The 27,861-nt window shown below is 44.7% G+C and overlaps 1 protein-coding gene and 1 long non-coding RNA gene across 7 annotated transcripts in view; one reads left to right on the forward strand and one right to left on the reverse strand.

Moving 5' to 3' along the window:
- LOC146350526 (uncharacterized) overlaps positions 1 to 27,861 on the reverse strand; it is a 201,994-nt gene that overhangs the window by 33,401 nt on the left and 140,732 nt on the right. The window contains exon 3 of one of the 5 annotated variants that reach the window (XR_014788749.1): positions 562 to 665. The exons of the other annotated variants lie outside the window; for them this stretch is intronic. This is a non-coding gene — a long non-coding RNA (uncharacterized LOC146350526). The remainder of the gene's footprint in view (positions 1 to 561; positions 666 to 27,861) is intronic. 5 annotated transcript variants of the gene reach the window in all.
- TM9SF3 (transmembrane 9 superfamily member 3) overlaps positions 1 to 27,861 on the forward strand; it is a 77,339-nt gene that overhangs the window by 5,558 nt on the left and 43,920 nt on the right. For both annotated transcript variants that reach the window (XM_084841382.1, XM_084841383.1), the window contains exons 2-6: positions 1,888 to 2,083; positions 6,134 to 6,256; positions 23,326 to 23,486; positions 25,067 to 25,144; positions 25,704 to 25,835. In XM_084841382.1, coding sequence (XP_084697508.1) covers positions 1,888 to 2,083; positions 6,134 to 6,256; positions 23,326 to 23,486; positions 25,067 to 25,144; positions 25,704 to 25,835 — 690 coding nt within the window. The remainder of the gene's footprint in view (positions 1 to 1,887; positions 2,084 to 6,133; positions 6,257 to 23,325; positions 23,487 to 25,066; positions 25,145 to 25,703; positions 25,836 to 27,861) is intronic.

The following is a 27,861-nucleotide window of genomic DNA, read 5'->3' on the forward strand; positions in this document are numbered from 1 at the left end:
CAAAGCTGGTATGTAGTTCAGTTGTAAATATAAACTGTTCTTGTTCAGAATAACTGCTATTCATATCTCTCTGTTCCTCCTAATGACTAGCAGAAGCAGGAAGGAATTGGGCAAAACAATCCACCATTGCATTGGATGTAGTACTTGTTGGCACATTAACTTTTCCCTAAAAGCACAGGCCCATTAAAAGTCTACTGTTATGCTCTTGGGTGGACTTTTCCTCAACAGTCTTCCTCATTGCTTTCTCTATAAGCTTTTTTCATTGCTTCTCTCCTGCTTTCTCCTCATCTTAAAATGTCATATCCCAAACAGTTTGCAAAGTCACTCCAAAATGCCCTTTTTAGCAGCTCTATTTGTTACTTGATCTGTAGACTGTGCTCTTATTTATAAGAGGGTACAGGTATTAAAATATTGATGCATAGAAAGAAGGCATTTTAACTGGATTTCTTTCAAATTTAGTCAGCAGCCCAGATTGAACAAGGAACCTTAGACAATTTGGTAATTTTTGAGCAACTACTAAAAACTTGCATAAGCAACTGAACAGTGCAAAGGGTAGCTTACCTTACCCACTTTCTGCAGTTCTGTCCTAGATGCCTCTGTTGGCTTCTTGGCACTGCCACAGCATTGCTGCCTCCTGTGAGGACATGTAGGCATCTGGAAGGGCACTGTGTTTTAAGGCCAACAGATAAAGGAAGCTGAGATGAACTGTATTAGGACGGTGATTTGGAAAAGCTGTGCATCAGTAGAATCGCAATTCATTCTGATGGAGATGCAGTTGGTGGTAAGAAGGGTGTGGGAGGGTGGATGGGAGGGAAAACAGCTGGGGTGGGCATCTGCACTCTCGCTAATTATTTTACAAGGTTGCTTTTAGTGCTTTGAATTATCAATTTTGTTGAATATGTTTTCTTCAAGCTTTATTTAAACATTAGTGAACAAACCCGGCTTCAGAAGAGCCCTTCGTTTGATACAGCGAAGGCTTGAAGCAAACTTACACAGCTGTCAGAGTTGGACACATTGTCTGAATGAAGCCACAGCTGCTGGCATCCCTAGGCATGGTGCCTGCCATGGTGTACCCCTATAGCCCCCTGAGGGAGAAGTCTGTCCACTCCATTCCCTTGACAGTGGACTGCACTACAGTAGTGGGGGTGGGGGGAAGTGGGGCAGCTGCATAACCCCTATAGCCGCCTGAGGGAGACGTCTGTCCATTCCCTTAATGGAAGACTGCAGTACAGTAGGGGAGTGGGGCAGCTGTATAACTCTGTCTCTTGGAATTCTTCCTCCTGCCTTTCAAACTATTCACTGCAAAGCTATGTGCTGGTTAGGGAAGTCTGCCACCTGGTGATTGAAGATGATACTGCAGGCTTCAAACACACAGACACATTTAGATTTATTATAATTAATGTGCTTTAAAAACAAAATACACCTGAGTCGCCCACCCCTAGGTTCCCCTTAGTATACATGCAAAGTTTCAGGTGTCTAGGATTCACAGTCTTGGCACTATGGCATAGACAGACATCCTCTATTATTGTAAGGTACATTACTGCTTAAGTATTGATGTCCCTCCCTGCCTCTGTGTGTGTGTGTGTGTCTCTGTGTGTGTGTGTGTGTATATATATATATATATATGACTGCAACCCCCTAAACATTGCCTCTACTGGTTGGAGCTGATGGAATTTGTAGTCCAAAACATTTGAGGGCACCAGTTTGTCTAGCCCAGACTTACACAATTCAGCCAGCAGTGTGCTACAACTAGAAAATGGGTACAATTTGTGCTGTTCAGTTCTAATTTTAAAGCATTCTCTTGTTATTTCCCTGTTAGTGCCTGTTCCACACTAAATAATACACCTATTTATAATCCTTCTACTTTTCAATATGCTTTCTTTTCAGTACCAAGATAAAGAAGAAGTTGTTCTGTGGATGAATACTGTAGGACCATATCACAATCGCCAGGAGACATACAAATATTTCTCTCTCCCTTTCTGTGGTGGGTCAAAAAAAAGCATTGGTCACTATCATGAAACACTGGGAGAAGCACTTCAAGGAGTTGAGTTGGAGTTCAGTGGTCTGGACATTAAATTTAAAGGTAAACTTAAAGCTGCTTTTGCCAAATCTTTTCAAAATTGAACATTACCGCCCTAGTCCTAAAACACAACACTTTTGGAACTATATCTTCATATCAAAAGTTATGCAGCACAGTGACTTATTCTGAAGAATTGTGAATGAGCCAGCGTAGTGCTGTTCACTGCTTAATTTCTCCCTCTTGACTACTCTCACAAGTGGGAGTGGCCAGGGGTAGGCTGGTGGGCACATTTTAAAATTTAGACTGTCATTGGTACTCTCACGAAATGGCTGCCATGGGGGGTTGCCCATTCATGAAATGGCTGGCATGGGGGCCAAGGACCTTCACAAAATACCTTTTTCCAAGAAGGCAAATCGGTGAGGCTAAAAGGAAAGCAACATGCCCAAGAAACTAACTACAGGGCAGAAGTGAGGTCTTAAGTCCAAAAAACCCAAAACCACTCTTTTGAACCTAGTTTTCTGCTCCAGCACCCATTTTATAGAAGGCTCACATACAGGAAACTTGAGTACAAGGCTGGGGTGGGGTCTGACCTCCAAATGCCAAATCACTTATTTGCTCCACAAAACACAACAAAATACTAAGTTAACAGAAGCTGGTGATGCTCAGAGAAACCCACTTAGGCTATTGTCTCTCTCTCACTCACACACATGCGCACACATACACCCTTGCACCCCAAAGAAACACCCAGGCAGAACACACACACGGCAAAATGCACACCACTCCCCCCCAAGCCAAGACAAAAATACCTGTGTGTATGCGCGCACACGCTCACACATACATATACACACATGCACACACAGTCACAGGACAGGCAGAACACCCACCCTTGGTCCCCAGGACCTGCCCCCAGGATGCTGTTTATCAGCACTAGCTTACTTTTATCTTGTTTCTGGGCAGATTTCAGAATGAAGTGATGGGTTGCAGCCACTCGCCATTTTTATTTTGTAAGAGGCTCTGGGGCTCATGTGGGGCCCAGTGTCATTCTTGTAAATAAAGATGGTGCTGGAGGCTAGTGCTTGGCTGGAAGCTACCACTTTGCTTTGCAGCATGACAGCCTCCCAGATAAATAAATAAATAACTCACTCAAAAAATTCAGGAAGGGGAAGTAGTCTGGTGGGTGCCAAGGAAAGTGTCAGCAGACACATTGGTGCCCATGGACACCACATGGGGGACTGCAAGACTAAACAAAGCATGGGCCTTCCATCAGTTTATTGAGATATGTGAACCAGGAACTCTAGCTTGTCTCTCTCCATGGTTTGTTCTTGGCTTATGACTCCGGCTTGTCTGGAGAAAGACAAGCGAGAGTTAGTGGTTCGCAAGTCATGATAAACAATGGACAGAAGTGGGAACAATCGAGCAGTGCACAACATGCAGCCTGCGGCTAATAACCATCATTAATACTACAATTGCTTGGAGCCTATGCATACTTATTCATGGTTAAGGGTTCAGCAGGATCTCGTACTCCCTCTCACAAACTCCTCTCATCACTCATGAATTCTCCCACACCTGCCTCCACATTAGTTAAAGGCTTACAACAGCATTGACTTTAAGGTTGGTTAATGCTGGCTGAGGCTTGCTATTAAGCAGTATTTGAAGCTAGGGTTTGAATCTAGTTAGCATTAACCATGATTAAGGCTAGTTGGGGAATTTGCACAGGAGCAGGGAGGAGCATGTGATCCTGTGGTGCAACTGTGCTAAAAGAATTGAGAGTAGTACATCAGCCGCAGCCCTTAATTTACTTAACTGTAACAAATATGTGCTGTATGGGTAAAATGGAGGGTTCTAATCTGTTAAGGATTGACAATTTTCAGAATTCCTGCCTTTATCAAACACTTTCCATACTGATATGTGCCATAGAGCCCCTGATGGCCAATATGACAGTTACACAAATGCATTTTGAGAAGCGTTTTAATAAGTATTTCTATAACACAGTGTAGATTCAGTTGCTGGATTTGTGTTTTAAGTGCTTTTTCAAAATGAAAAGCAATACACAGGGTGCAATCCCATGCATGTTTAGACAGAAATAAGTTCTACAACTTCCAGCATCCCCCAGGCAGCCATGCTGGCTGGAGAATGCTGGAACTTGGACTTATTTCTGTCTAAACTTGCATGGGATTGTGCTCTTAGACATAAAACTATCACAGGCTGTTAAAGCTAGAATAGACTGACAAAACCTTGTGGTAGTTTAGCCTTTGATACAGGTGTCCATCCTTGCCTGCTCAACTCCATTAATTCTCTAAGTTTCTATGACCCCTAAGCTTGTTCTCCTGTCTGTCTAATCTGACCTGGGAATGGCAGGGACCACATACAGGCTGTATGTTGTCCACCCCTGACTCATTTGATGTTACTATAGGGAAATTCCTTCCCCATGATCTCCTCCTCTCCACTGGGACCTCTTAGATCTGTTCTCAGCCTGCTGCTGTTCTCTCAAAACACTGCTACTTTATCTAATTGCCTGGCTTCTGATACCACCTATACTCTGCTACCTAGCTCTAATTTTCCATTGTAGACCTCTTCTTCTTTGTCTGTCTTCATGCAATTGCTGTTTCATGGCCATCTGAACTTACACATAATCAAAACTGATCTACCTATCTTTCCTTTTAAGCCTTTCTTCCCTTACCTGCTGCCATCACCACCATTTGGTCTGTTGACTAGACATTTATTTGCTACCCTGTACTTCCCCCAGTGTCTACTTTATATTTTAAAGCCTTTGGGAGCAGGCAACTCTCTCTCTCTCTTTTGTGAAATTTTGAGTGCCGCGTGCCTTAATGCTATAAAAATTCCAAACAGATATTTGAACACAGCATGCCTACTCCTACTCTTTCTCTCACTTTGGATTTACAATTCAAACCTTTGGGTTTACAATTGAAATAATGCTTAAAGTATACTGGTCTCCCAAAATATTCACTGAATTGGTGGTCCATATAAACAAATCTTGTATTGCAATGTCCAAGAGGCCAACCTGACACACATGTTATGGGTTTTAAGTAACTCCAGAGACTCTTTCATTCTGTACAACTGTCCTAGGATACACCCCATCTGTGGAGGATATCCAAGCGTCACAAATAAGCTCTGCTTTGGTTGTGTTAGCAGCTAAACCATCTGATTGTTTTAAGCTTGAAAGGCAAAAATCTCTCCCCGCAGGTTATGCTTGTCCTAGCCCCGAGAGAGAGTGATCTTCTGCAGAAGAGGTACCCAGGAAACTTTCCATGAGCCAAAGGACAATCTTGAGGCTTATGAAAGCATCTGCCTGGAAGGCAAACCATCCTTGGAGCCTATACACCAATGCTTCTCCTAGACTCTTACACATTTCCTTTAAAGAAACATTTTTCTTACTCTTGTATGTTTTGAATTGGTCTGATGGCTTTATTAGAGTTTAGGAGAAAGGATCTATGTAGCCTGTGTGCTTTGGCAAAAGGGGAACTGGGTGTATTGTATATGTGCTCAAAACTAAAATGTTTAGGCTTGTTTCAGTGCCTGAGCATTTGATGGCAATCAGAGGATTTGAGGGGCCTTGTGGGTGGGGTTAATCCTATGACCTGGTTCGCACTTAATGACAGCCCGTGATTTAAACAATCCAGGAACTGTGCACGATCAGGAAACAGTGAGCACACTGCCTCCTGCACGCCTTCCACTTTTACTCAACAACCCGTGGTCGGCTCATTCGTAGGTTATTGAGTGTTATGTGCAAACCTGGACTTATGAGTTGTTTAGGGGCTAAACCCAGCAGTTAATTCACCTTTTTTCATTCGGTTAGCCCCTAAACAACCCAGCAGTCCAAGTTCACACATCACACTCAATAACCTACGAATGAGCTGATCGTGTGCTGTTGATTAAAAGATGTGCGAACTGCCCCTGTATGTGGATCAGCAATATGTGTTTGGCAACCGTACAGCATTAAAGGCTCTAAAGGTCATGGGCTCACATGGGCAACAGTTATATTTGGATGGTAGATCCCTTGGATCTCTTTAGTAAAAACGTTTGTGGTGAACTGATATAAGGATCAGTTAACTCTGTTAATGCAGTATTAACTCATTGTTTTATTTTCTACAGATGATGTGATGCAGACCACATACTGCGAAATAGACTTGGATAAACAAACAAGAGATGCATTTGTTTATGCTATCAAAAATCACTACTGGTATCAGATGTACATAGATGACTTGCCAATATGGGGTAAGAAATGTTTACCTACAGTGCACAAACTGAAAACCATTCTACAAAATAATACATCAGGCCTGGATCTTATCCTTCTGTTTTCCTCCCTCCCTCCTGGCCCAATTACAACTACTTCAGCCTACTTTCTTCCCATCTCTGCTATTTAGTCAGGTCTTATCCATGCCCCATGCACCACAAAGAATTGATAGTGGGAACTGGCACAAGCCATTGTTTTGCTTTTGTATTTGTTCGCTCTGCCTTATGCTGGAAGGTGTAGAGATTTGTACATTTCAGCTAGAGCACCACATATGTCAACAATTCATTATCGAGTGAAGTAGTGGATGATTTTCAAGGATATGATGATCCTATCTTTACCACTCCATCATATCAAGTGATCTTCTGACAAAATAGTTAACCATTAAGTGACTAGCACTACAGTACTATGGTCTAGTTATGTTGTTTGCTGCTATGGCAGGGCTTTCACCGAGGAAACATAAGGTCCTGTGCTTATCTACCGGGAGTCCTTGGTCTTCAAAAGACCCCCTCTCTGGGAGACCAAGGTTGCTGAGTGCATGTACTGGAGGTTGGGCTCGAAGGGCAGTCTGGGAGTTCTGCTCATGTACCGCCCACCCCGCTGCACGACTGACTCCCTAGCCAAGGTGCTTGAGGTAGTTTCTGATGTGCGTGTGCAGTCCCCTAACTTATTGGTGTTGGGGGACTTCCGTGTACATTCAGAGGGGGCACCTTGGGACTTCATGGAGACCATGGCTTCCTGGGACCCTATTCCAACTAGGCCCACCCATGTAGCTGGTCATGCACTAGACCTTGTGTTTGTTTCTGGAGAAGCGGGGAATAATCTGGAAGTTGGGGGTATATCCACCCCCCACTTGTCATGGTCAGATCACTATCTGGTGACGCTGGACTTCTTGGTTCCACAACCCCTCCGCAGGGGTGGAGGACCCATTAAAATGGTCCACCCCAGGCATCTTATGGATCCGAATTGTTTCCTGAACGCACTTGGGGATTCTCTGGAGCACGCAAACAGCCACTCGGTTGAGACCCTGGTGGGTGGCTGGAATGCCACAATCACTGGGGCGTTAGATCAGGCACCCTCTCCCCTTGAACAGGGTTTGAACTGCACCATGATTTAATCCGTGGTTACGATCTCTGAAACGGGAGGTGAGATGGCTAGAACGCCGGTGGCGGAAGTCTCTCTACAAAGACGATAGGACATGGGCTAGAGCTGTATCTTCAGCCTATCAGGTGGTGATGAAGGCAGCAAAAAAAGGAATATTATGCTGCCTCTATTGTGTCCACAGAGTGCTGTCCCAGGAGGCTGTTCCAAGTGGTCCGAAGCCTGGTCAGTCCAGTTGCTCCGGAACTGCTGGAGCATTGTAAGGCCTCCTGTGAGGCCTTGGCAAGGCACTTTGCTGATAAAATTGATCGGATCAGGAATGTTATTCCATGCGCTGTGGATACAGTTAGCGAACCAGAGGCAGCCTGTGGCAAACCAGTTTTGTGGGATCAGTTCCAGCTTCTTCCTCCTGATGAAGTGGACAAGGTGCTTTCATCTGTAAAGCTGACCACCTGCTTACTTGATCCTTGCCCATCTTGGCTCATTATGAGCTGCAGAGAGAGATTGGGTGAGGGGATCAGGGCAGTGGTGAACACCTCCATTGGAGAGGGAGTGTTGCCATCAGCCCTCAGGGAGGCAGTGATCAGACCACTCTTAAAGAAGCCCTCCTTGGATCCCCAAGTTCTGAACAACTTTCGCCCAGTCTTGAATCTGCCATTTTGGGGCAAGGTAATTGAGTGGGTGGTGGCGATGCAGTTGAAGGCAGACTTGGAAGAAGCCGATTATCTAGATCCATTTCAATCAGGCTTCAGGCCTGGGCATGGGACAGAAACGGCCTTCCTTGGTCGCCTTGGTGGATGATATGAGGAGGGCTTTGGATAGAGATGAATGCTCCTTTCTTGTTCTCCTTGACCCCTCAGCGGCTTTTGATACCTTTGACCACGGTATCCTCCTGGACCTTGTATTACAGTGGTTCCTGTCCTTCCTCTCTGGCAGGTACCAGAGCGTAGCTCTGGGAGAGGAGGTTTCAGACCCGTGGCCACTCACTTGTGGGGTGCCACAGGGTTCTATCCTCTCCCTGATGCTAGCTACTGGGGGCTGTCATCAGGAAGTTTGGGGTGCGGTGTCATCAATATGCGGATGACACGCAGCTCTAACTTTCATTCAAATCTTCACCAGGGTTGGCTGTAGAATCCCTGTCCAAATGTCTGGAGACAGTGAGTGGCTGGATGGGGAGGAATAAGCTGATGCTGAACCCTGACAAGACCAAGGTACTTTTGGTGGGAGACAAGAGGAGTTTGGGGGATGTTGACCTGGTGTTGAATGGGGTATGGATACCCTCGAAAGACCAGGTCTGCAGCCTGGGGGTCATTTTGGACTTCCAGCTGTCCATGGAGGCTCAGGTGTCAGTTGTGAGCCAGACAGCACTGTGCCAACTCCATCTGATATGTTGGCTGTGCTCCTACCTTCCCGACCATCTGCTCCCATCGGCAGTAGATGCCCTGGTCTCCTCTCGTCTAGACTACTGTAATGTGCTCTACGTGGGGTTACCCTTGAAGACGGTTCGGAAGCTGCAGCTGGTGTAGAACGTGGTGGCTCGCCTGATTAAAGGCAGCTGCCAGCATGATCACATCACTCCGGTGCTGAAAGAGTTGCACTGGCTATCAAGGAGAGGAGGGAGGGCCTTCTCTGTGGTGGCCCCCACTCTGTGGAACTCCCTCCCTAGGGAACCCTGCCATGCCCCCTCTTTAATGAGCTTCTGCCGCACACTGAAAACGTGGTTGTTCAGGCAGGCATTTGGGGTGGGTTAGGGTATTTTTAGATGATGTTTTAATGTGTAATTTTACTGTTTTAAATTGTACTGTTGTACATCGCCCAGAGTGGTCAGGTGACCGGCCAGATGGACGATTAAGAAATTTAATAAATAAATAAAATAGATGCTGTCTCAGCTGCAGAGTAAAAAGCACAATGACAATAGAAACAAGTATCCCTATAGCAATGACAGTAGCCACTCCAACTGTTCCTTGGCAACTCTGTCACTATTATGACATTGGTCACGAATCAGAATGCAGTAATAGTAGGAGCACTGCGATGATTTCTCAGAACACATCCTATACTGCCTCCCACAAACAGTGCACAACTTGGGCTCTTCCTGGCAGCCTGCAGTGGTTCCCCCATCACAGGTACCCATTGCCCTGTGGTTAGGAGGGTGTTCATAAAAATTATTTCATTTATTTATTTAAAATATTTGTATCCCGCCCTATATCATTAAGATTTCAGGGTGGTATACAGATAAAATAAATGTAAACAGTACAAAACAATAAACAGCTAAAAGCATATTAAACCATTAAACAAGCTAATACCAATTAAAAATCTAAAACAATAAAACAGTTGAAAATAGTGTGCAACTTTAGGGAATTCAGTTAGCCCTCAAAGACTTTGGTGAAAAGCCATGTTTTACTTGGTGCCAAAATGAAACCAATGTCTCCGCCAGTCAGGCCTCCATGGCAAGGGCATTCTACAACCGTGGTACCACAGCAGAGAAGGCCCTCTCCCATGTCCCACCATAGTGTATGTCCTGCACTGGTGGAATGCAGAGGAGGGCCCCTCCAACAGATCTCAATCCTCGGGCAGGCATATATATAGAGAGGCACTCCCTCAAATATTGAGGTCCCAAATGTCAGGGGGCCCTAGCCGGCCTCTTTCAGTCTATTCTAGTAGCCAAATCCAGACACAAAGGATTCTTTTCAAGGCTTTATTCCTTTTACAACTTAATAACTCTATCACCAGCGACTAAGCTATGAACAACAGAGTAACCTATGCCCCGGGTTGGAAACAGTTGGTCCCCGTTTGAACAAGGATCACTTGCAGACCCTGAACTTATGGGCTAGGGAGAGTCCCTCCCCCTTTCCCTTGGATCCTCTGGATGCGACTGTTGCTTGCGCGCCAAACGGGCACTATGCCTCCTTTCCGCGTCCTCCATAGCTCATTGCTCTTTGCGTCTGTGTCGAGCATCCAGCCAGCTCTCCTCCCGTGCTCTTTCACTCCCAGGACCGCTATCTATCTCTGGAATGCCGGCAGGAGGAATCTCTGCCAGCTGCAGGGCCTGGGAAGGATGAGCGGGCTCCTCTCCCACGGACAGCTGTTCCTCCTCAGAATCAGAACTGCTCTGAGGTTCTATGGGCTCAGTGTCCACCCTGACTCCAAACTGCTTAAGGCTTTAAACGTTATCACCAGCACCTTGAATTCCGACTGGAAGCGTATTGGCAGCCAGTGCAATTCCTTTAGAACAGGCATTATATGATTTTTACGTGACGTTCCAGTCAGCAGTTTAGCTGCTACATTTTGCACTGGCTTCAACTTCCAAGTTGACTTCAAGGGCAGCCTCATAGAATCTGTGATTCAACATAAAGTGCACTGCAGTAGTCTAATCGGGAAGTTACCTGCGCATGCACTACTGTGGCTAGGTTATCCCTGTCCAGGAAAGGCTGTAGCTAGCGGATCAGCTGAAGCTGGTCCCAAGTACTCCAGACCATGGAGTCCACCTGGCGCTCCAGTGACAGGAATGGATCTAGGAGTACTCCCAAGCTACTTACCTGCTCCTTCAGGTGGAGTACAACCCCATCCAGGACAGGTCGCTTACCAAATTCCTGGATTCGGCAGCCACCAATCCACAGAGCTTCCATCTTGTCAGGATTTAGCTTCAGTTTATTGGCCCTCATCCAGCCCATTACAGCCTCCAGGCACTGGTCCCACACCTTCACCACCCCAGTTCACTCCAAAGACAAGGAGAAGTAGGGCTGAGCATCATCGGTGGACTGGTGGCACCCCACCCCAAAACTCCTAATGACCTCATTCAATGGCTTCATATACATGTTGAACAGCATGGGCGATAGAATAGAACCCTGTGGCACCCCACAGCTTAATAGCCATGGGGTAGAACAGGAATCCCCCAATACCACTCTCTAGAATCGGCCCTGCAGGCAGAAGCGAAAACACTGTAACACAGTGTACCCAACCCCCACCTCGAAGAGCTGATCCAGTAAGATACCATGATCAGTGGTATCAAAAGCCACTGAGAGATCGTGGAGGATCAGCAGGGTTGTACTCCCCCTGTCTTTCACCTGGAGAAGGTTGTCAGTCAGAGCAAACAAGGCCGTTTCAGTGCTGTACCCTGGCCTGAAACCAGACTGAAATGGGTCCAGATAATCAGTTTCCTCCAAGAACATCTGAAGCTGCCCAGCCACCACACGCTCAAGCACCTTGCCCCAAAAGGGGATATTAGCAATGGGGTGGTAGTTCTCACATGTAAAAATGTACAGTCAGGGCCAGAAATATTGGAGCAAGAATAACTGTTTTGGCAGTTGTTCTCTGTACACCACCACATTGAAGTTGAAAGGAAACACACCCAGATGGGAGCGAAGTCAGGACTTTCAGCTGTAATTCAAGGGGTTTGACAGAAGTGGGGCACTAACCACTCAGGAAGTACAGCCAGTGGCATACATCCCCCCCCCCCATGGTTGGTGGCTCATAAGTAATGGAACGAATGGCTGACAAGCAGCTGCATGGCCAGGTGTGGCCTGTTTCCTGGGTACCCCATGACCAATCAAGCAGATAAAAGGCCTGGAGGTGGTTTTGAGGGTTACATTTGCATTTAGTAGCTATTCACTGGAACCCCCAACATGAGGTCCAAAGAGGTGTCCGTGCAAGTGAAGGAGGCCATCATTAGGCTGAGCAAACAAAATAAACCAGTTTATTTTTCATAAACGGAAAAATAGCAAAAGAGAGATAGCAAAAACATTGAGAGATAGCAAAAACTCTCAATGTTTTTGCCATCAGAGAGATAGCAAAAACATTGGGAGTGGCCAACACAACAGTTTGGAACATCCTGAAAAAAAAAGGACTTAACTGGCAAGCTCAGCAACAGCAAAAGGCCTGGAAGACCATGGAAGACAACTAAACTGGATGACCGCGGAATTCTGCTCATGGTGAAGAGGAACCCTTTCACAACATCTAGCCAGGTCAAGAACACTCTTGAGGAGGTAGGCATGTCATTGTCAACATCTGCAGTTAACAGACAGCTTTATGAATGTAAATACAGAGGCTTCACAACAAGTTGCAAACCACTGGTAACGCTAAAGAACAGAAAGGCCAGATTAGCCTTTGCCAGCAAACACCTAAAAAAGTTTGCCCAGTTCTGGAATAAGATTCTTTGGACTGATGAGACCAAGATTAACCTGTACCAGAATGACGGGAAGAGAAAAGTATGGAGAAGGAAAGGAACAGCTCATGATCCGAAGCATACCACATCATCTGTCAAACATGGTGGAGGCAGTGTTATGGCATGGGCATGTATGGCTGCCAGTGGGACTGGGTCACTGGTGTTTATTGATGACCTGACTGCTGATAAAAGCAGCAGGATGAATTCCGAAGTGTATAGGGCTATACTTTCTGCTCAGATTCAGCCGAATGCTGCCAAACTGATAGGACGCTGCTTCATATTGCAGATGGATAATGACCCAAGACATACAGCAAAAGCTACCCCAGAGTTTCTGAAGGAAAAGAAGTGGGATGTTCTTCAATGGCCAAGTCAGTCACCTGATCTCAACCCAATAGAGTATGCTTGCCACTTACTGAAGACAAGACTGAAGGCAGAAAGACTCACAAACAAGCAGCAGCTGAAGGCAGCTGCAGTGAAGGCCTGGCAAAGCATCTCGAGGGGGGAAACTCAGCATTTGGTCATGTCCATGGGTTCCAGACTTCAGGCAGTCATTGACTGCAAAGGATTTTCATCCAGGTATTAAAGACGATCTTTCTGTTTGAAATGATGTTGATTTGTTCCATTACTTCTGAGCCACCAACAATGGGTGTGTGTGTATGCCACTGGCTGTCCTTCGTGAATGGTTAGTGCCCCACTTTTGTCAAACCCCTTGAATTACAGCTGAAAGTCCTGACTTCGCTCCCATCTGGGTGTGTTTCCTTTCAACTTCAATGTGGTGGTGTACAGAGGTCAACTGCCAAAACAGTTATCCTTGCTCCAATATTTCTGGCCCTGACTGTACATTAAATGTTTGTGTTGGCATCTATATGATGAGAAAAACATTTCATAGGGTTAGGGGCCACCTGGATAAGGGAGAATAGACATTGCAAATGCATGGTCACAGAAGGCAACACTAGGACTTCAGCTGGTCGGTTGGGCAGAGCATTGGTCATTTTCCACCCCATGAGATGTTCAGGAGCCTGCCTCATCACTCTTGCTGGTGTTCCAGAGGCAAAATCCTGGTGGGGTGGTGTTAGAAGAGAATTTGCTGCCATCCCACCTTCCCATTGTGTGTTCAGTCATGAAGATATTGGAAGGGAGAGAACTGAGTAATGAGTGGACATTGGCGAGTCTGCTGTAGAACAGAGACATGGCAGTGACAATAATAGCTTTTATTAAACAGTGTCAGTGATGGTGAGTTGTGACAATCACAGAAGAATGGGGTTGCTAATCTTTTTGTTCTTCAGGATTCCTGTGTATTTGAAAGCTGAAAGAGGGGTAATAGGTGCAGTTTTTCCCATCACTTCAACCCCATACGGCATATGACTCAGGGCAGCTTACAACAAAATATTATCAATAATAAAAACAATTAAAATGAACACAAAGCAGAACAGGAGCATTAAAAATCAAAGTGAATAAGACAAACCTATTCAGTTGTCCATTTCACATTCTATGTTGGTAAAACAAAATCTCTTTGGCTAGTGCCAAAAAGATAATGCAATTGTTGCAATGTGAGCCTTCCCAGGGAGGTATTTCATAAATGGGACTGGGCCCTCACTCTGTTCACTATCCACCTTACTTAGATGGTGAAAGGTATCGAATGATGAATGCAGTGCTTCAACAGCCTCATGTTGTAGCAAACAGTTCATAGAATAGCAGGGTTGGAAGGGGCCTACAGGACCATCGAGTCCAACCCCCTGCTCAGTGCAGGAATCCAAGTCAGAGCAACCCTGACAGATGGCTGTCCAGCCTCGTCTTGAACGCCTCCAGTGTGGGAGAACCCACCACCTCCCTAGGTCATTGGTTCCATTGTTGTATTGCTCTGTCAGGAAGTTTTTCTTGATGTTCAGCAGGAATCTGGCTTTCTGTAACTTGAGCCCATTATTCCGCATAATGCACTCTGTGGCATCATTGAGAAGAGATCCTGGCCTTCCTCTCTGTGACAGCCTTTCAAGTACTTGAAGAGCACTATCATCTCTCCCCTCAGTCTTCTCTTCTCAAGGCTAAACATGCCCAGTTCTTTCTCCTGTATCCAAACCACCCCCACCTCCTGAGGCAAAGACCAAACTGAGGGTGTGTCCTGCCTTTATGGGTTAAGCCGATGACTAACTGAGACAGCCCTGTAGTTGTCATGGAGGCCATGAAATCCCCAGCTGGCCCATTTACTGTGGCCTCGGCATGAATGTTGAAGTCACCCAGGACAATTGTTCTAGGGTTCTCCACTACACTTGAGACCACTTCAGTTAGCTCAGTCAGGCATGCTGTCAGCAGTAGTGTGGATAGTACACCAATAGCAGCCCAGTGTGTCTCTTTGGCCCAATTGGATGTACAAGTCCTCATAGTCTGCCCCAGGGGGAAGATGTTTCCTGGTAAGGACGATGGTATCTCTCTGGATCACAGTGACTCCCCCCACCAGCCCTGTGGCCTGTGTTGATGCTGTACTGACTACCCAGGTGGGCATAGCTGTGTCAGGTCAGTGCCACCCTATTCTCCCACCCAGGTCTCAGTTATACACTCCTGGTTGGCTTTCTCATCCATGATTAAATCACAGATGATATTGATCTTATTACAGACTGGCCTGGCATTAAATAACAACACCGCTAGCCTAGAAGCACAGTAGCTTAACAACCTTGAATTAGAGAAGGGATTCCAAGGGAGGATGACCTGCAACCATCTACCTTCCCTCTTCCTCCAATGACTCACCCTCCTCCTCATGTCTTATCTCCCTCTTCTCATAACTACTGTTATTGGGGCATCCTCCATACCTCCCCTCTGCACCTCTCCTCCAATACCTCCCAGCCTCACTATACACTCTACACTCTACAGTCTATCAGGATCACTCACTCCTAATACAAGAAGGACCTAAACACACACACACACACGGTCATGCACTGATTGTTCATCTTGATCATCTTGAATATCAATGTGGCATAGAACTATGGCAAGGATGGGCAGGCAGGCTGTCACATCTAGCCAAAGCCAAGGCTCCATTAACTAGAGCTAGTCACAAAATGGTGTCTTTGGGCCGGAGTCCATAAAAAATGCTTTGTTCAGGTGTACCAACTATTGCATGTGCTTACAAGCCTTTTGTAAACAAGCAGTATCATCTACAGATGATATCAGGTTGATCTCTAGCACCAGAAGGCCACACCTAGTGTTTACAACTGTATCACAAACAGAAAAGGAAGAACTGAAAGTGCATGCAGAGCTGGTAACTCCAGTGAGCCAAGACATGGACTAGAGGTTACGTAACATAAGTCCCCCTCAAGAGGAAGAGAGAAACATGGAAATAAGCACATAACATAAGAAGAGCCATGCTGGATCGGACGAAGGGTCCATCTAGAGTAGCATTCTCTTCATACAGTGACCAACTAGCTGTTGACTGGGAACCCAGCAGGACATAAACGCATCAGCACCCTCCCACCCTTGTTCCCCAGCAACTGGTGCACATAGACATACTGCCTCTGTTACAGGAAGTAGTATATCGCCATCAGGGCTAGTAGCCATTGATAGCCTTCTCCTCCAGGAATTTAACCCCCTTTTAAAGCCATCCAAATTGGTGGCCATCACCACGTCTTGTGGTAGTGAATTCCATAGTTTAACAATGCACTATGAAAGCTAGTGAATTTCTTTACACTCCTTTCTCCAAAATTAACCTCTATAAAAGAGGTTTTTATAGGCTGCAATCCTATACTCACTTACCTGGGAATAAGCCCCACTGAACTCAATGGGGCTTACTTTTGAGTAGACATGGGATTGTGCTGTAAGTCTGCAATCCAATGCACCCTTGGCTCAGAGTAAGCTCCATCACATTACTTCTGGGTAACTTCCATAGGATTGGGTTGCATAAATGTAAAGATACAACTCTTACTGTTACAGGTAGAAACTCTGAAGTATGAAAATAGACACAACCCTTCATGTCTTTACTCCTAGCCATGGCAAAACATTTAGCATGTGCAGAGCACCACAAACAGAGCAGCGGTTGTATTCTACTGCAAATCATACCATGATCGGTGTTCTGCCTCCCCAGACTATGGACACCATCAGTCTAGTCTCCAGGCCCAACCATAATATTCAGTGGCTAGGTAGATGTTTGAGCCTCTCTGGATAATGTTACATACCTCACGAGGGAATCTTGTCTCATTTTGAGAACCATTGGTCTATTTATTGACAAGCAGGATTGCATCAGTATTTCAAATTCCTTGACACTGGCATCGGTTTAAGGTTTCTGGGTGACTAAAATGTAAAAGAAAGGAGAAGACACTAAGGGAGCAATCCTACCGGGATAGGCAGCCGCCTCCAAATTCAGAGGCGACCACCTATCCAATGCAGGGAAGGAGAAGCGCGGAGGGGATCATCCCTTCCGTGCTTCAGCCACCCTGCATTTGCAGCTAGACAGCCGATTTTGGCTGTCTAGCTGCGGGAAGGCGGAGCGGGGGAAGTGGCTGCTGGATGACACGTTGGATGTGTCGTACTGGCATTTCCACCTTCCCCGCCCTGGAACACCCCCAAGGAATACCCCATCTTTGCTGCTCTGTGCTCCGAGTGTGGAGCGCGGCGCCATTCTGCACTTGGAACGGCCCCAGAGGAGGGGAAGGTCGGTTCCTGGAAACTGACATATCCTATGGCCATCTAGCCGCTGACTAGCAGCCTTAGGATTGCACCCTAATAGAATGAAAGTAAATATTTATTAAAAAGGCAAGATAGATTAAGTAGACTTTTTAAACAGTGTATTTTTAAAAATAGAGTTCCCAAACGTAGGTGTGTGCGCATGAGTGAGTGAGAGAGAGAGAGAGACTGAACAAACATGAGATGAAGAAAAACCACTGCACCTAATGTTGACTTTAAAAAATATTCAATCCAAAGTGAAGGATTTTATTGCCATGAGACTTTCACAGAGTAATTGGTACAGTTATGGACAAAGTCACTAATATAAATAATTGGCTTAACAGAAACATTAGGATGTTCAACTATCCTTAATTTCTGTTAAACCAAATACTTGTATTAGAGGCTAACTGTGCCTGTGATGATCCATAACACTCAGGTAGAAATTACTGTTTTCATGTATGTGGAAATCCTATCAAAGAATGGATTAAAAAAAAAAGTCCGATAATATTATTGGAGAAGTTGAAGCCTGCAGTGTTGAAGATGAGGTTTATTGAAGCAATAACGGTGCAATCCTATGCACGTTTAGACAGAAAAAAGTCCAACAACTCCCAGCATTCCTCAGCCATCATGGCGGACTGGGGAATGCTGGGAGTTGTATGACTTTTTTCCTATCTAAAGTTGCATAGGATTGCGCCTTACGTTTGATTAGAGATGTATAAAACACAGACTAGATGAAAGGATCTGAAAATGTAATCTGCTATTTCAAGATAAAAGGTTAGTTGAGATATACAGATTCATTCAGAAATTAATAATTTATCACTGATGGTGAAATTTCATTGTTAATAATATAGGTAGCACATAAATGAGGCTTTCTAATATCCATTGCCCTGGTATCAACTTTCACTCAGGCAGCCAGGTGAGATAGTTCTGTGTTCGAGAGTCCTCACTTCTTTCCTTCCAGGAAGAAGGAAAGAAACAGCTAGGCATGCAGCCTCCAGAAATGGAGGTGGAGCATGGGGCTCTTTCCCTCTTCCTGGAATGTAGAGAGGGGCCATCCCATGCTGAACCCTAGAACAGAACTTTGTTTTAAATAGGGCTGTGTTCCAAAGGCTGCATACCAGGCTATTTTGTTGATCTCCTTTGCTTCCAGGAAGGAGGAGAGGAACAGATCTGTGCTCTGCTGCTCTAAAGGCAGCACGTGGCTGGATTTATGGCTTTTGACCCTACCTCCGCTGTGGAGCTGTGTGGAGATCATGTGCTCAGCCAGTTACTTTCCCCCTTTTCCCTCATTCCAGCCAACCCAGAACACAGTCTTAAAAAAGACCTGGGGCAGAGTGCTGTTTCTCATCTTCTGGAAAATGAAACTACTCTGTGCTCCATGGTGTCTCTCATGATCCCTTTGCAGGGAAGAACAGAGAAACAACTCCATGTTCCCCCATCTGAAGGCTGCATATTGGCCTGGATGGACTTCTATTCTTAACAACATTGTCCTGTCCTAGTTTCCTCTCTGTGTTCTATTCTGCAATTGAGTGAAAGTGGATCAGGAGGTCAGCAGCCATCCTCAGGCTCTTGAATTGCAAAGTTGATACACAACTTCTGTTAGTCCTCCAATTTTTAAATTAAGATGTACAGGGAATATAAGTCACCAACTAGATAGATTTAAGGGCAGAAAGGGTGGGGGAAAGTTCATGGTTGCTTTAGGTACAGCTGCAAACTTTAGTCTGTCTAGCTGACAGAACTAACCACTAAATTAACTAATCTATTGTTTATTCATTATTGTTTGTTTAATTTATATCCCACCTTTCTGCCAAAAATGGTGCTCAAAGTGGTAACAGTAAAATCTGGATTAAAAGCAAACTCTTATTTAAAATATAACATAAAATAAATAAATTAAAAGCACAACAAAATTAATTGGTGTAAAGAAATATACTGCTGCTGCTGCTTAAGGATTCTTTAAAAGGGTATTTTGATTCTGGCATGTTACTGTAATGGGGCTGAAATAGGATGGCCTTCAATTTTAACCATGAATGATAGCCCTTTTTATTAGATTTTAAGTTAATTTAGGGAGCAATCCTATGGCCACTAGACAGCGGCTAGATGGCCATAGGATATCTTGTTTTCCAGGAACCGACCTCCCCCCAGCAGCCCCATCCTCTGTGCTCGCAAGAGGAGTGCAGAGTGGCCAAAAAGGAGCGTGTCTGGGGGTGTTCTGGGGTGGGGAGGGCAGAAATGCCTGTACGACGCATCCAATGTGTCATACAGCAGCCTCCACCCCCGCTCAGCCCTCTCGCAGCTTGTTGTTGTTGTTGTTGTTTATTTGGTCACATCCAACTCTTCGTGACTTCATGGACCAGCCCATGCGAGAGCTTCCTGTCGGCCGTTGCCACCCCCAGCTCCCCCAAGGTCGAGTCTGTCACCTCCAGAATATCATCCATCCATCTTGCCCTTGGTCGGCCCCTCTTCCTTTTGCCTTCCACTTTCCCTAGCATCAGCATCTTCTCCAGGGTATCCTGTCTTCTCATGATGTGGCCAGAGTACTTCAGTTTTGCCTTTAAGATCATCCCCTCAAGTGAGCAGTCTGGGTTTATTTCCTGGAGTATGGACTGGTTTGATCTTCTTGCAGTCCAAGGCACTCTCAGAATTTTCCTCCAGCACCGCAGTTCAAAAGCATCTATCTTCCTTCGCTCAGCCTTCCTTATGGTCCAGCTCTCGCAGCCATAGGTTACTGCAGGGAATACCATTGCTTTAACTATGTGGACCTTTATTGTCAGTGTGATGTCTCTGCCCTTAACTATTTTATCAAGATTTGTCATTGCTCTCCTCCCAAGAAGTAAACGCCTTCTGATTTCCTGGCTGCAGTCAGCGTCTGCAGTCATCTTTGCGCCTAGAAAGACAAAGTCTGTCACTGCCTCTACGTTTTCTCCCTCTATTTGCCAGTTATCAATCAAGCTGGTTGCCATAATCTTGGTTTTTTTGAGGTTTAACTGCAACCCAGCTTTTGCACTTTCTTCTTTCACCTTCGTCATGAGGTTCCTCAGCTCCTCCTCGCTTTCAGCCATCAAAGTGGTATCATCTGCATATCGGAGATTGTTAATGTTTCTTCCAGCAATTTTAACTCCAGCCTCGGCTTCATCAAGCCCAGCACGTCACATGATGTGTTCTGCGTACAGGTTGAATAGGTAGGGTGAGAGTATACAACCCTGCCGTACTCCTTTCCCAGTCTTAAACCAGTCCGTTGTTCCGTGGTCTGTTCTTATCATTGCTATTTGGTCGTTATACAGATTCCTCAGGAGGCAGACAAGATTACTTGGTATCCCCATATTCAAGAACTTGCCACAATTTGTTATGATCCACACAGTCAAAGGCTTTAGAATACTCAATAAAACAGAAATATATTTTTTCTGAAACACCCTGGCTTTCTCCATTATCCAGCGGATATTGGCAATTTGGTCTCTAATTCCTCTGCCTTTTCTAAACCCAGCTTGTAAATCTGGCAATTCTTGTTCCATGAATTGCTGGAGTCTACCTTGCAAGATCTTGAGCATTACCTTACTGGAATGTGAAATAAGTGCCACTGTTCAATAGTTTGAATGTTCTTTGGTGCTTCCCTTTTTTGGTATGGGGATATAAGTTGATCTTTTCCAATCTGTTGGCCATTCTTGTGTTTTCCAAATTTGCTGCCATATGGCATGCATCACCTTGACAGCATCATCTTACAAGATTTTAAACAGTTCAGCTGGGATACCGTCATCTCCTGCTGCCTTGTTATTAGCAATGCTTCTTAAGGCCCATTCAACCTCACTGTTCAGGATGTCTGGCTTTAGCTCACCGACCACACCGTCAAATCTATCCCCGATATTATTATTCTTCCTATACAGATCTTCCGTATATTCTTGCCACCTTCTCTTGATCTCTTCTGCTTCTGTTAGGTCCTTGCCATCTTTGTTTTTGGTCATACCCATTTTTGCCGGGAATTTACCTCCCATGTTTCTAATTTTCTGGAAGAAGTCTCTTGTCCTTCCTATTCTATTATCTTCTTCCACTTCCGTGCATTGCTTGATTAAAAATAATTCCTGATCTCTTCTGGCTAACCTCTGGAATTTTGCATTTAATTGGGCATATCTCCCCCTATCACTGTTGCCTTTTGCTCTCCTTCTTTCTTGGGCTGCTTCCAGTGTCTCAGCAGACAGCCATCTTGCCTTCTTGGTTTTCTTTTTCTTTGGGACGTTTTTTGTTGCCGCCTCCTGAACAATGTTGCGAACTTCTGTCCATAGTTCTTCCGGGACCCTATCTACTAAATCTAGTCCCTTAAATCTATGCTTCACCTCCACTGCATATTCATGAGGAATATTAGTGAGCTCATATCTAACTGATCTGTGGGTCTTCCCTATTCTCTTTAGTCTGATTCTAACTTGTGCAATAAGAAGTTCATGATCTGAACTACAATCAGCTCCAGGTCTTGTTTTTACCGACTGCATAGATGTCCACCACCTTTGACTACAATGGATGTAGTCAGTCTGATTTCGGTGTCGACCATCTGGTGAAGTCCATGTATAAAGTTGTCTCTTAGGTTGTTGGAAGAGAGTGTTTTTTATGCACAGTGAGTTGTCTTGGCAAAATTCTATCAGCCTATGTCCTGCTCATTTTGTTCTCCCAGATCATGCTTGCCTGTAATTTCAGGTGTTGTTTGACTACCCACCTTAGCATTCCAGTCTCCTGTAATGAAAATAACATCTTTGTTTGGCGTACTATCCAGTAGGTGCTGCAGATCCTCATAGAACTGATCTACTTCTGCTTCTTCAACATCTGTGGTTGGGGCGTATATTTGGATCACCGTGATGTTAAATGGCTTACCCTGAATTCGAATTGAGATCATTCTGTCATTTTTTGGATTGTATCCAAGCACTGCTTGAGCCACTTTATTATTAATTATGAAGGCTACTCCATTTCTTCTGTGGTTCTCTTGTCCACAGTAGTAGATCTAGTGGTCATCTGATGTGAAGTGGCCCATTCCAGTCCATTTCAGTTCACTGACACCCAGAATGTCTATATTTAATCTTGAAATCTCCCCAATAACCACATCCAATTTGCCCTGGCTCATAGATCTTACATTCCAGATTCCTATGGTGCGTTGATCTTTAGAACATCGGATTCGTCGTTCACCACCAGCACCATCGGCTGCTAGCCGTCCTTTCGGGTTTGAGCTAGCTGCATCATCACATCTGGGGCTAGTTGAACTTATCCTCTGTTCCTCCCCAGTAGCATTTTGACCATCTTCTGACCTGGGAGTCCCATCTTCCGATGATATACCAACATATCTCTGGTTGTACTGATCCATTTAGTTTTCATGGCAAGAATACTGGGGTGGGTTGCCGTTTCCTTCCCCAAGGATCGTATTTAGTCTGACCTCTCTGCCATGACCTTCCCATCTTGGGTGTCCCTTCACGGTTTAGCTCATGATGTCATTGAGGTGCTCAAGCTCCATCATCATGACAAGGTAATGATCTCCCCTCTTGCGGCTAGACAGCCACAATCAGCTGTCTAGCCGCAAATGCAGGGCAGGAGAAGCGCGGAGGGAATGATCCCCTTCGTGCTTCTCCTGCCCTGCTTTGGATAGGCGGTTGCCTCCGAGTTCGGAGGCGGCCGCCTATCTGGATAGGATTGCGCCCTTGCACTTCCAAGTTTTAGTCATATGTAAAGTTACAAATTTTAATTGATCAGTTAACAGGCAGCTAAACTGGTGAAATCTTAGAAGCCCAAGATGGGAAGACTGAATTGAATTTTTAGTGCTCAGAGTATGCTTTGCCCTGTATAGGTCCTTGTCCCTCCCCATGACTAGTAGAAGCAAAACATGCTATGCTAATTTGTTTGTAAGTTTCATAGTTCCATTTTCTTACACAGAATTTGGATTACTCTGGGACGCAGTTTTATGTCTGTGAAATATAGAGTATAAATGTAGCTCTCTTCCTTAAACAGCAGGGATGTATCTGGCTTCCTGAAGTCAATCTTTACTCTCCCCAGGTGGCCAGGCTTGTGGCTTGACAGCAAGCCTAGTGCAAAACAGTGGCTTTGGTGGATGAAGTAATAAACACAAACACTGAAGCTATGTAACTTAATTTCTTCTCCCTTTTCCTCCCTCTGCAGGTATTGTTGGAGAAGCAGATGAAAATGGTGAAGATTACTATCTCTGGACATATAAAAAACTTGAAATAGGTTATAATGGAAATAGGATTGTGGATGTGAATCTGACAAGCGAAGGGAAAGTTAAATTGGTTCCCAACACCAAAATCCAGATGTCTTATTCTGTGAGTAATTTGAACTTATGGATAAATTCGGGAGGCAGAAAATGTGGTATGCTTCACTTGCCTCCTGAAACACATTTAGAGCACAATCCTATGGCTGCTAGATAGCGGCCAGATGGCCATAGGATCGGTTGGTTCCCAGAGAACTGCCTCCCCACCCGCCCCTGCCGTCTCATAGGTGGCACGGTTCGTCCCTGCTCTCGTAAGTGGGGCAAAAGGGGGTGTTCCTGGGGGCGGGGAGTATGGAAGTGCTGGTCCAACACTTCCTATGTGTCGTCCAGCCTCCCCACCCCACGCTCCAATGGTCTGTGGCTAGACAGCCAAAATCGGCTATCTAGCCATGAATGCAGGGCAGCCGGAGCACGGAGGAGATGATTAGATAGGCAGTCGCCTCTGAGTTCAGAGGCTGTCACCTATCCCCATAGGATTGCTCTCTTATTCACCCAGATCTTGTCTAGCTTGTAAATAATAGCAATTAATTATATGCTGCTCCATCTTACTGTTCTTTTTTGTTCTGTATTGTTATTGTAGTTTGATGTTGTTTTAATAGTGTATTTAAATGTATTTATATTGTTATTGTAACTGAAATGGTTTTTGACAGTATTTTTAATACCATATTTAAATGTAATTTGTGATATTTATATGTGAACTGCTTAGAGATTTTTTTTATATTAAGTCGTACGTAAGTAAAATAATAAATAATAACATTGAGACATTTTGACTAAAGCAAAAGTGGCCCTTTATACCCTAGTTTAGTGGTGGGCAGCTCCCTCAATGGGCTGAGACTGTTTTTTGTTCTAGTCTTGTATCGAGAACCAACTGCCAATATGTATGAATAGAACATGTACTTTAAAATACATGACCAAATGTTAACTGTAATTCTGTAATACTCCAGATCAATTTATGAAATTTATTATCCCCCACCATCCATCATAGCCTCTTGGACTTCATTGCCTACTTTGGATTTCTAAGTCCAGACCCTGAAAGGGACCGTATACTTGTAAAGGTTGTACAGAAGCAAAGGTTTCACCACTGTGGCTTTTCACATCATAGTTGCATCTAGCACAATTTTTCTTAGGTTTGTATCTGACAACCCATATGGTGCTCTGACCCATGGGTGTCCAGCTTCCACAGCCCTCTTGCCTATATGCTTGCCATTCTTTTTTTGGCCCTTTCTCCTATGCTTTCAGCAGCAGCTGACTTAAAGAAAATACACAAGTGATACTTCACTCTATCACCTTATTAGGAAAAGCTTCCCTTGTTTAATTTCTTTCCATTAGATGCAGAAATAGTAAAAAAGGTGGCGACCTAAATTGACAGTTCACAGCCAAAGGATGCAGTGATAGAACAGGTTTATTTTTTTTTATACCAGTCAGGAACACTTGAATGCACCAGACCCTTGATAGAAAAAAGGTGGCAATCGTCACCATGTATCAAGCCCATTTTCCTGTGCCCTCTGACACACAATATTTGTGGTCTGTCTGTGCATGTTTCTTTGTTCCTAGTTAGAGATGATATCCTGAACTGGGTTTCTAGATTTGTAATGGGATATGATCAACTTTTCAAATGTAATTTCTCTGTAGGTGAAATGGAAAAGGTCAGATGTGAAGTTTGAAGATAGATTTGACAAGTACCTTGACCCATCCTTCTTTCAACACAGGGTAGGTTTCCTTACTCAGTCACATTTTTAAAAAACCAAACACCTTACGTTTATGCATACTGTTCTGTTTAGTGACCTAACAACCTAATTCTGTTTAAAGCCTGAAGATGCTATGCCCAAATCTGTCAGTTAATTCATTTTCAGGTCTTAACCAGTGTGCGGGTTGGCTAGGTCACTGCAACACCTGTGCTGTTAACATGGAATGAACAATAGCATGCAAAGGTTTTTTTTGTGCCTGAGCTTGTCCCCATCTATAAGCCTGATGTCTACTGATTTTTTTTGTTGTCTCTAACTTCCATTGATTCATGTATGATCCCTGTTTTCAGGGTATGTTCCTTTCATCTTTTAATCTCACCTTTCATAAGTCTTGCCCCTCCACTTCAGTTGATGCCATCCCTTAAAAATGCTGTCTTGACTTCTTCATCTCATGAGAGTCCGTCTGGGTTTGTATCCCTAACAAGAATAAGCTCAGCCTGCTTTTAGGGCTGCAGGATTTATTTCAACTTATGAGTGGGTTGTTTATTATTTAAACCTATTAACAAATTCCATTTTTATTGCAGATTCATTGGTTTTCAATCTTCAATTCTTTCATGATGGTTATTTTCCTGGTGGGATTAGTTTCTATGATTTTAATGAGGACACTGAGAAAAGATTATGCACGGTATAGTAAAGAAGAAGAAATGGATGATATGGTAAAAGTCTTGCTTAGCTTTTTTTTTAAAAGATCTTATGGATTTCTAGAAAACAAATGCCAGTATGCATTTTTTTCTGTAAAGGAACCATCACCAGTATAGATTTTCTGTCAGATTTAAGTTCTTTGTATGTCTATGCAGTCCATGTGAGGACCAAAATATAGAAAAGTTGAATGTGGCATGGGGGTGGAGCTTGTGGATGTCTTCATGTTCATTTAGTGTCTGACTTCCAAAAAAGCAGCTGAGCCTTTGTGGTGACGTAGAAGCCCTTCCTGGTAGGTCAGTTTGTTCCCTATATTCAGTTTGATGGTGTGGGACCTGTGGCTTTGCAGATGCTGTTGGACTACAACTTCCATCATCCTTGTCCATTGGCTGGCTGATGGGAGTTGGAGTCCAACAACATCTGGAGGGCCACAGGTTCCTCAATTGCCTGCATATTTTCTTTCTTCTTCGGGGTATCCCCACTTTGCCTGCACAGTGAGTCAGTGTGGGGGGATCAACACTGTGGCTCTCTTGTCTGGTATTTCCCCATAAAGATACAGGTATAAAGATACAGGACCAGCCAAACTTTGGGGAACACTGCTTGGAATAACATTCCTTTGTTTAGAGCCTTAAAAAAAAGAAAGAAAGAAAGAAAGAGCAGATTTGGGACTCTTCCAGGGAAGAGTAGCCTTCTGTGGTACCATGCATTACAGATTGATGCTGGCCACCAAGCCAGTTAATCCCTATCAGCAGGACAAGAGAATCTAATTGGCACTAAAGCATATCACATCAGTGAAAGAACTCTCTGACTCCAAATTAGCCCATAAGAGATCAGGGATGATGGCCAAGCAATTTACTGCACTCACTTTAAGACTTTCAGAGAACCTATGGAAACCTCTTCGATTTCTAAAACACCAGAAATTAAGGACTGGCAAACACAATACTTCTATCTTCTGTAGTACAGGCACTGTCAGGATTCCTTTTGCCCCCACTGAACTTCAAACGCCAAATCAAACACAGACAAGAGGCTTCAGTCTACAGCTTTTAATCCATCACTTCAAAGGGTCATACAGATGCAAATTCTCAGTGACTCTTAGTCTACAAGGAAATGCCTTCAGGGGGTTCAAAAGGTAGCTACGAAAGTTGCCTGCTGTTTGAAAGAAAGGCGGTCTCATGAGCCTAACTTAAGGGGTGGGGGGAGGCCTCTGTCTCTCTCGTGAGGCTTCTAAGTGCAGCTGTTCATGCAGGGCCGGTTGGGTAGGCCGTCTAAGTTCCGCCCCAGCGTTCTCTCTCTTGGCTGTGTGTCTGCGCCTGGCATCTATTAATTCAGACTCCCCAAACCCCGCCTCACCCTGTTCGCTGTCTCTCATGGGGGGGTGGGGTGAAGAGGGACCCTTCTCCTCCAGCTGGATCTTTGAAACCTGTGGAGCCTGCCTAGCCATGTCTGGACTAGCCTGGGAAAATGCCTCCCCCATGTTTGGCGGTTCTTCTTCAGAATCTGAACTACTATCCCACTCCTTGCACTCAGAAACACTCCTGACAGGCACCACCTGGGATTCGGCAAAGCCTCTCTGAAATAAATAATCCTTCTTGGCAAGGTTTCTGGTGTTGGATACATTACCCCCCTCCCCCAAGCTGATAGACTTTGGTTGTGTGGAGAGTAGCTCTCTAGGAACTGGGATTTGAGTGAGAGCCCCAAGGAGATGATGGTAGGTTTGGTGTCTTCGAGGAACTCATCCATATGCACACTGTAGGTGTGGACACCATTTAAAGAGATATCTATCCTAGTGCTGTAAAGGGAGTGGATCGTAAATAAACATGGCATCTCACTGTAACAACAGTAGCCACACACCGGACTGAACAAGCTGCTGGATACCTTGAGCACTTGATGCACCGAAGACCTCCAAACCTGGTGGATTAAAGGCAGCGTGTGTGAAAACTAACGGTTGCATTAGCCCTGGACAGCCTCAGTTTGGGCTCAAATATTTGATAAGAATGTTCACCTCAAACTGGACTCTACATTGCCTCTAGTGTCCTAGAGGTA

This window comes from Heloderma suspectum, chromosome 3, assembly GCF_057233095.1.
Source record: "Heloderma suspectum isolate Gila_16-S chromosome 3, 16-S_ref, whole genome shotgun sequence".
Classification (NCBI taxonomy): Eukaryota; Metazoa; Chordata; class Lepidosauria; order Squamata; family Helodermatidae; genus Heloderma; species Heloderma suspectum.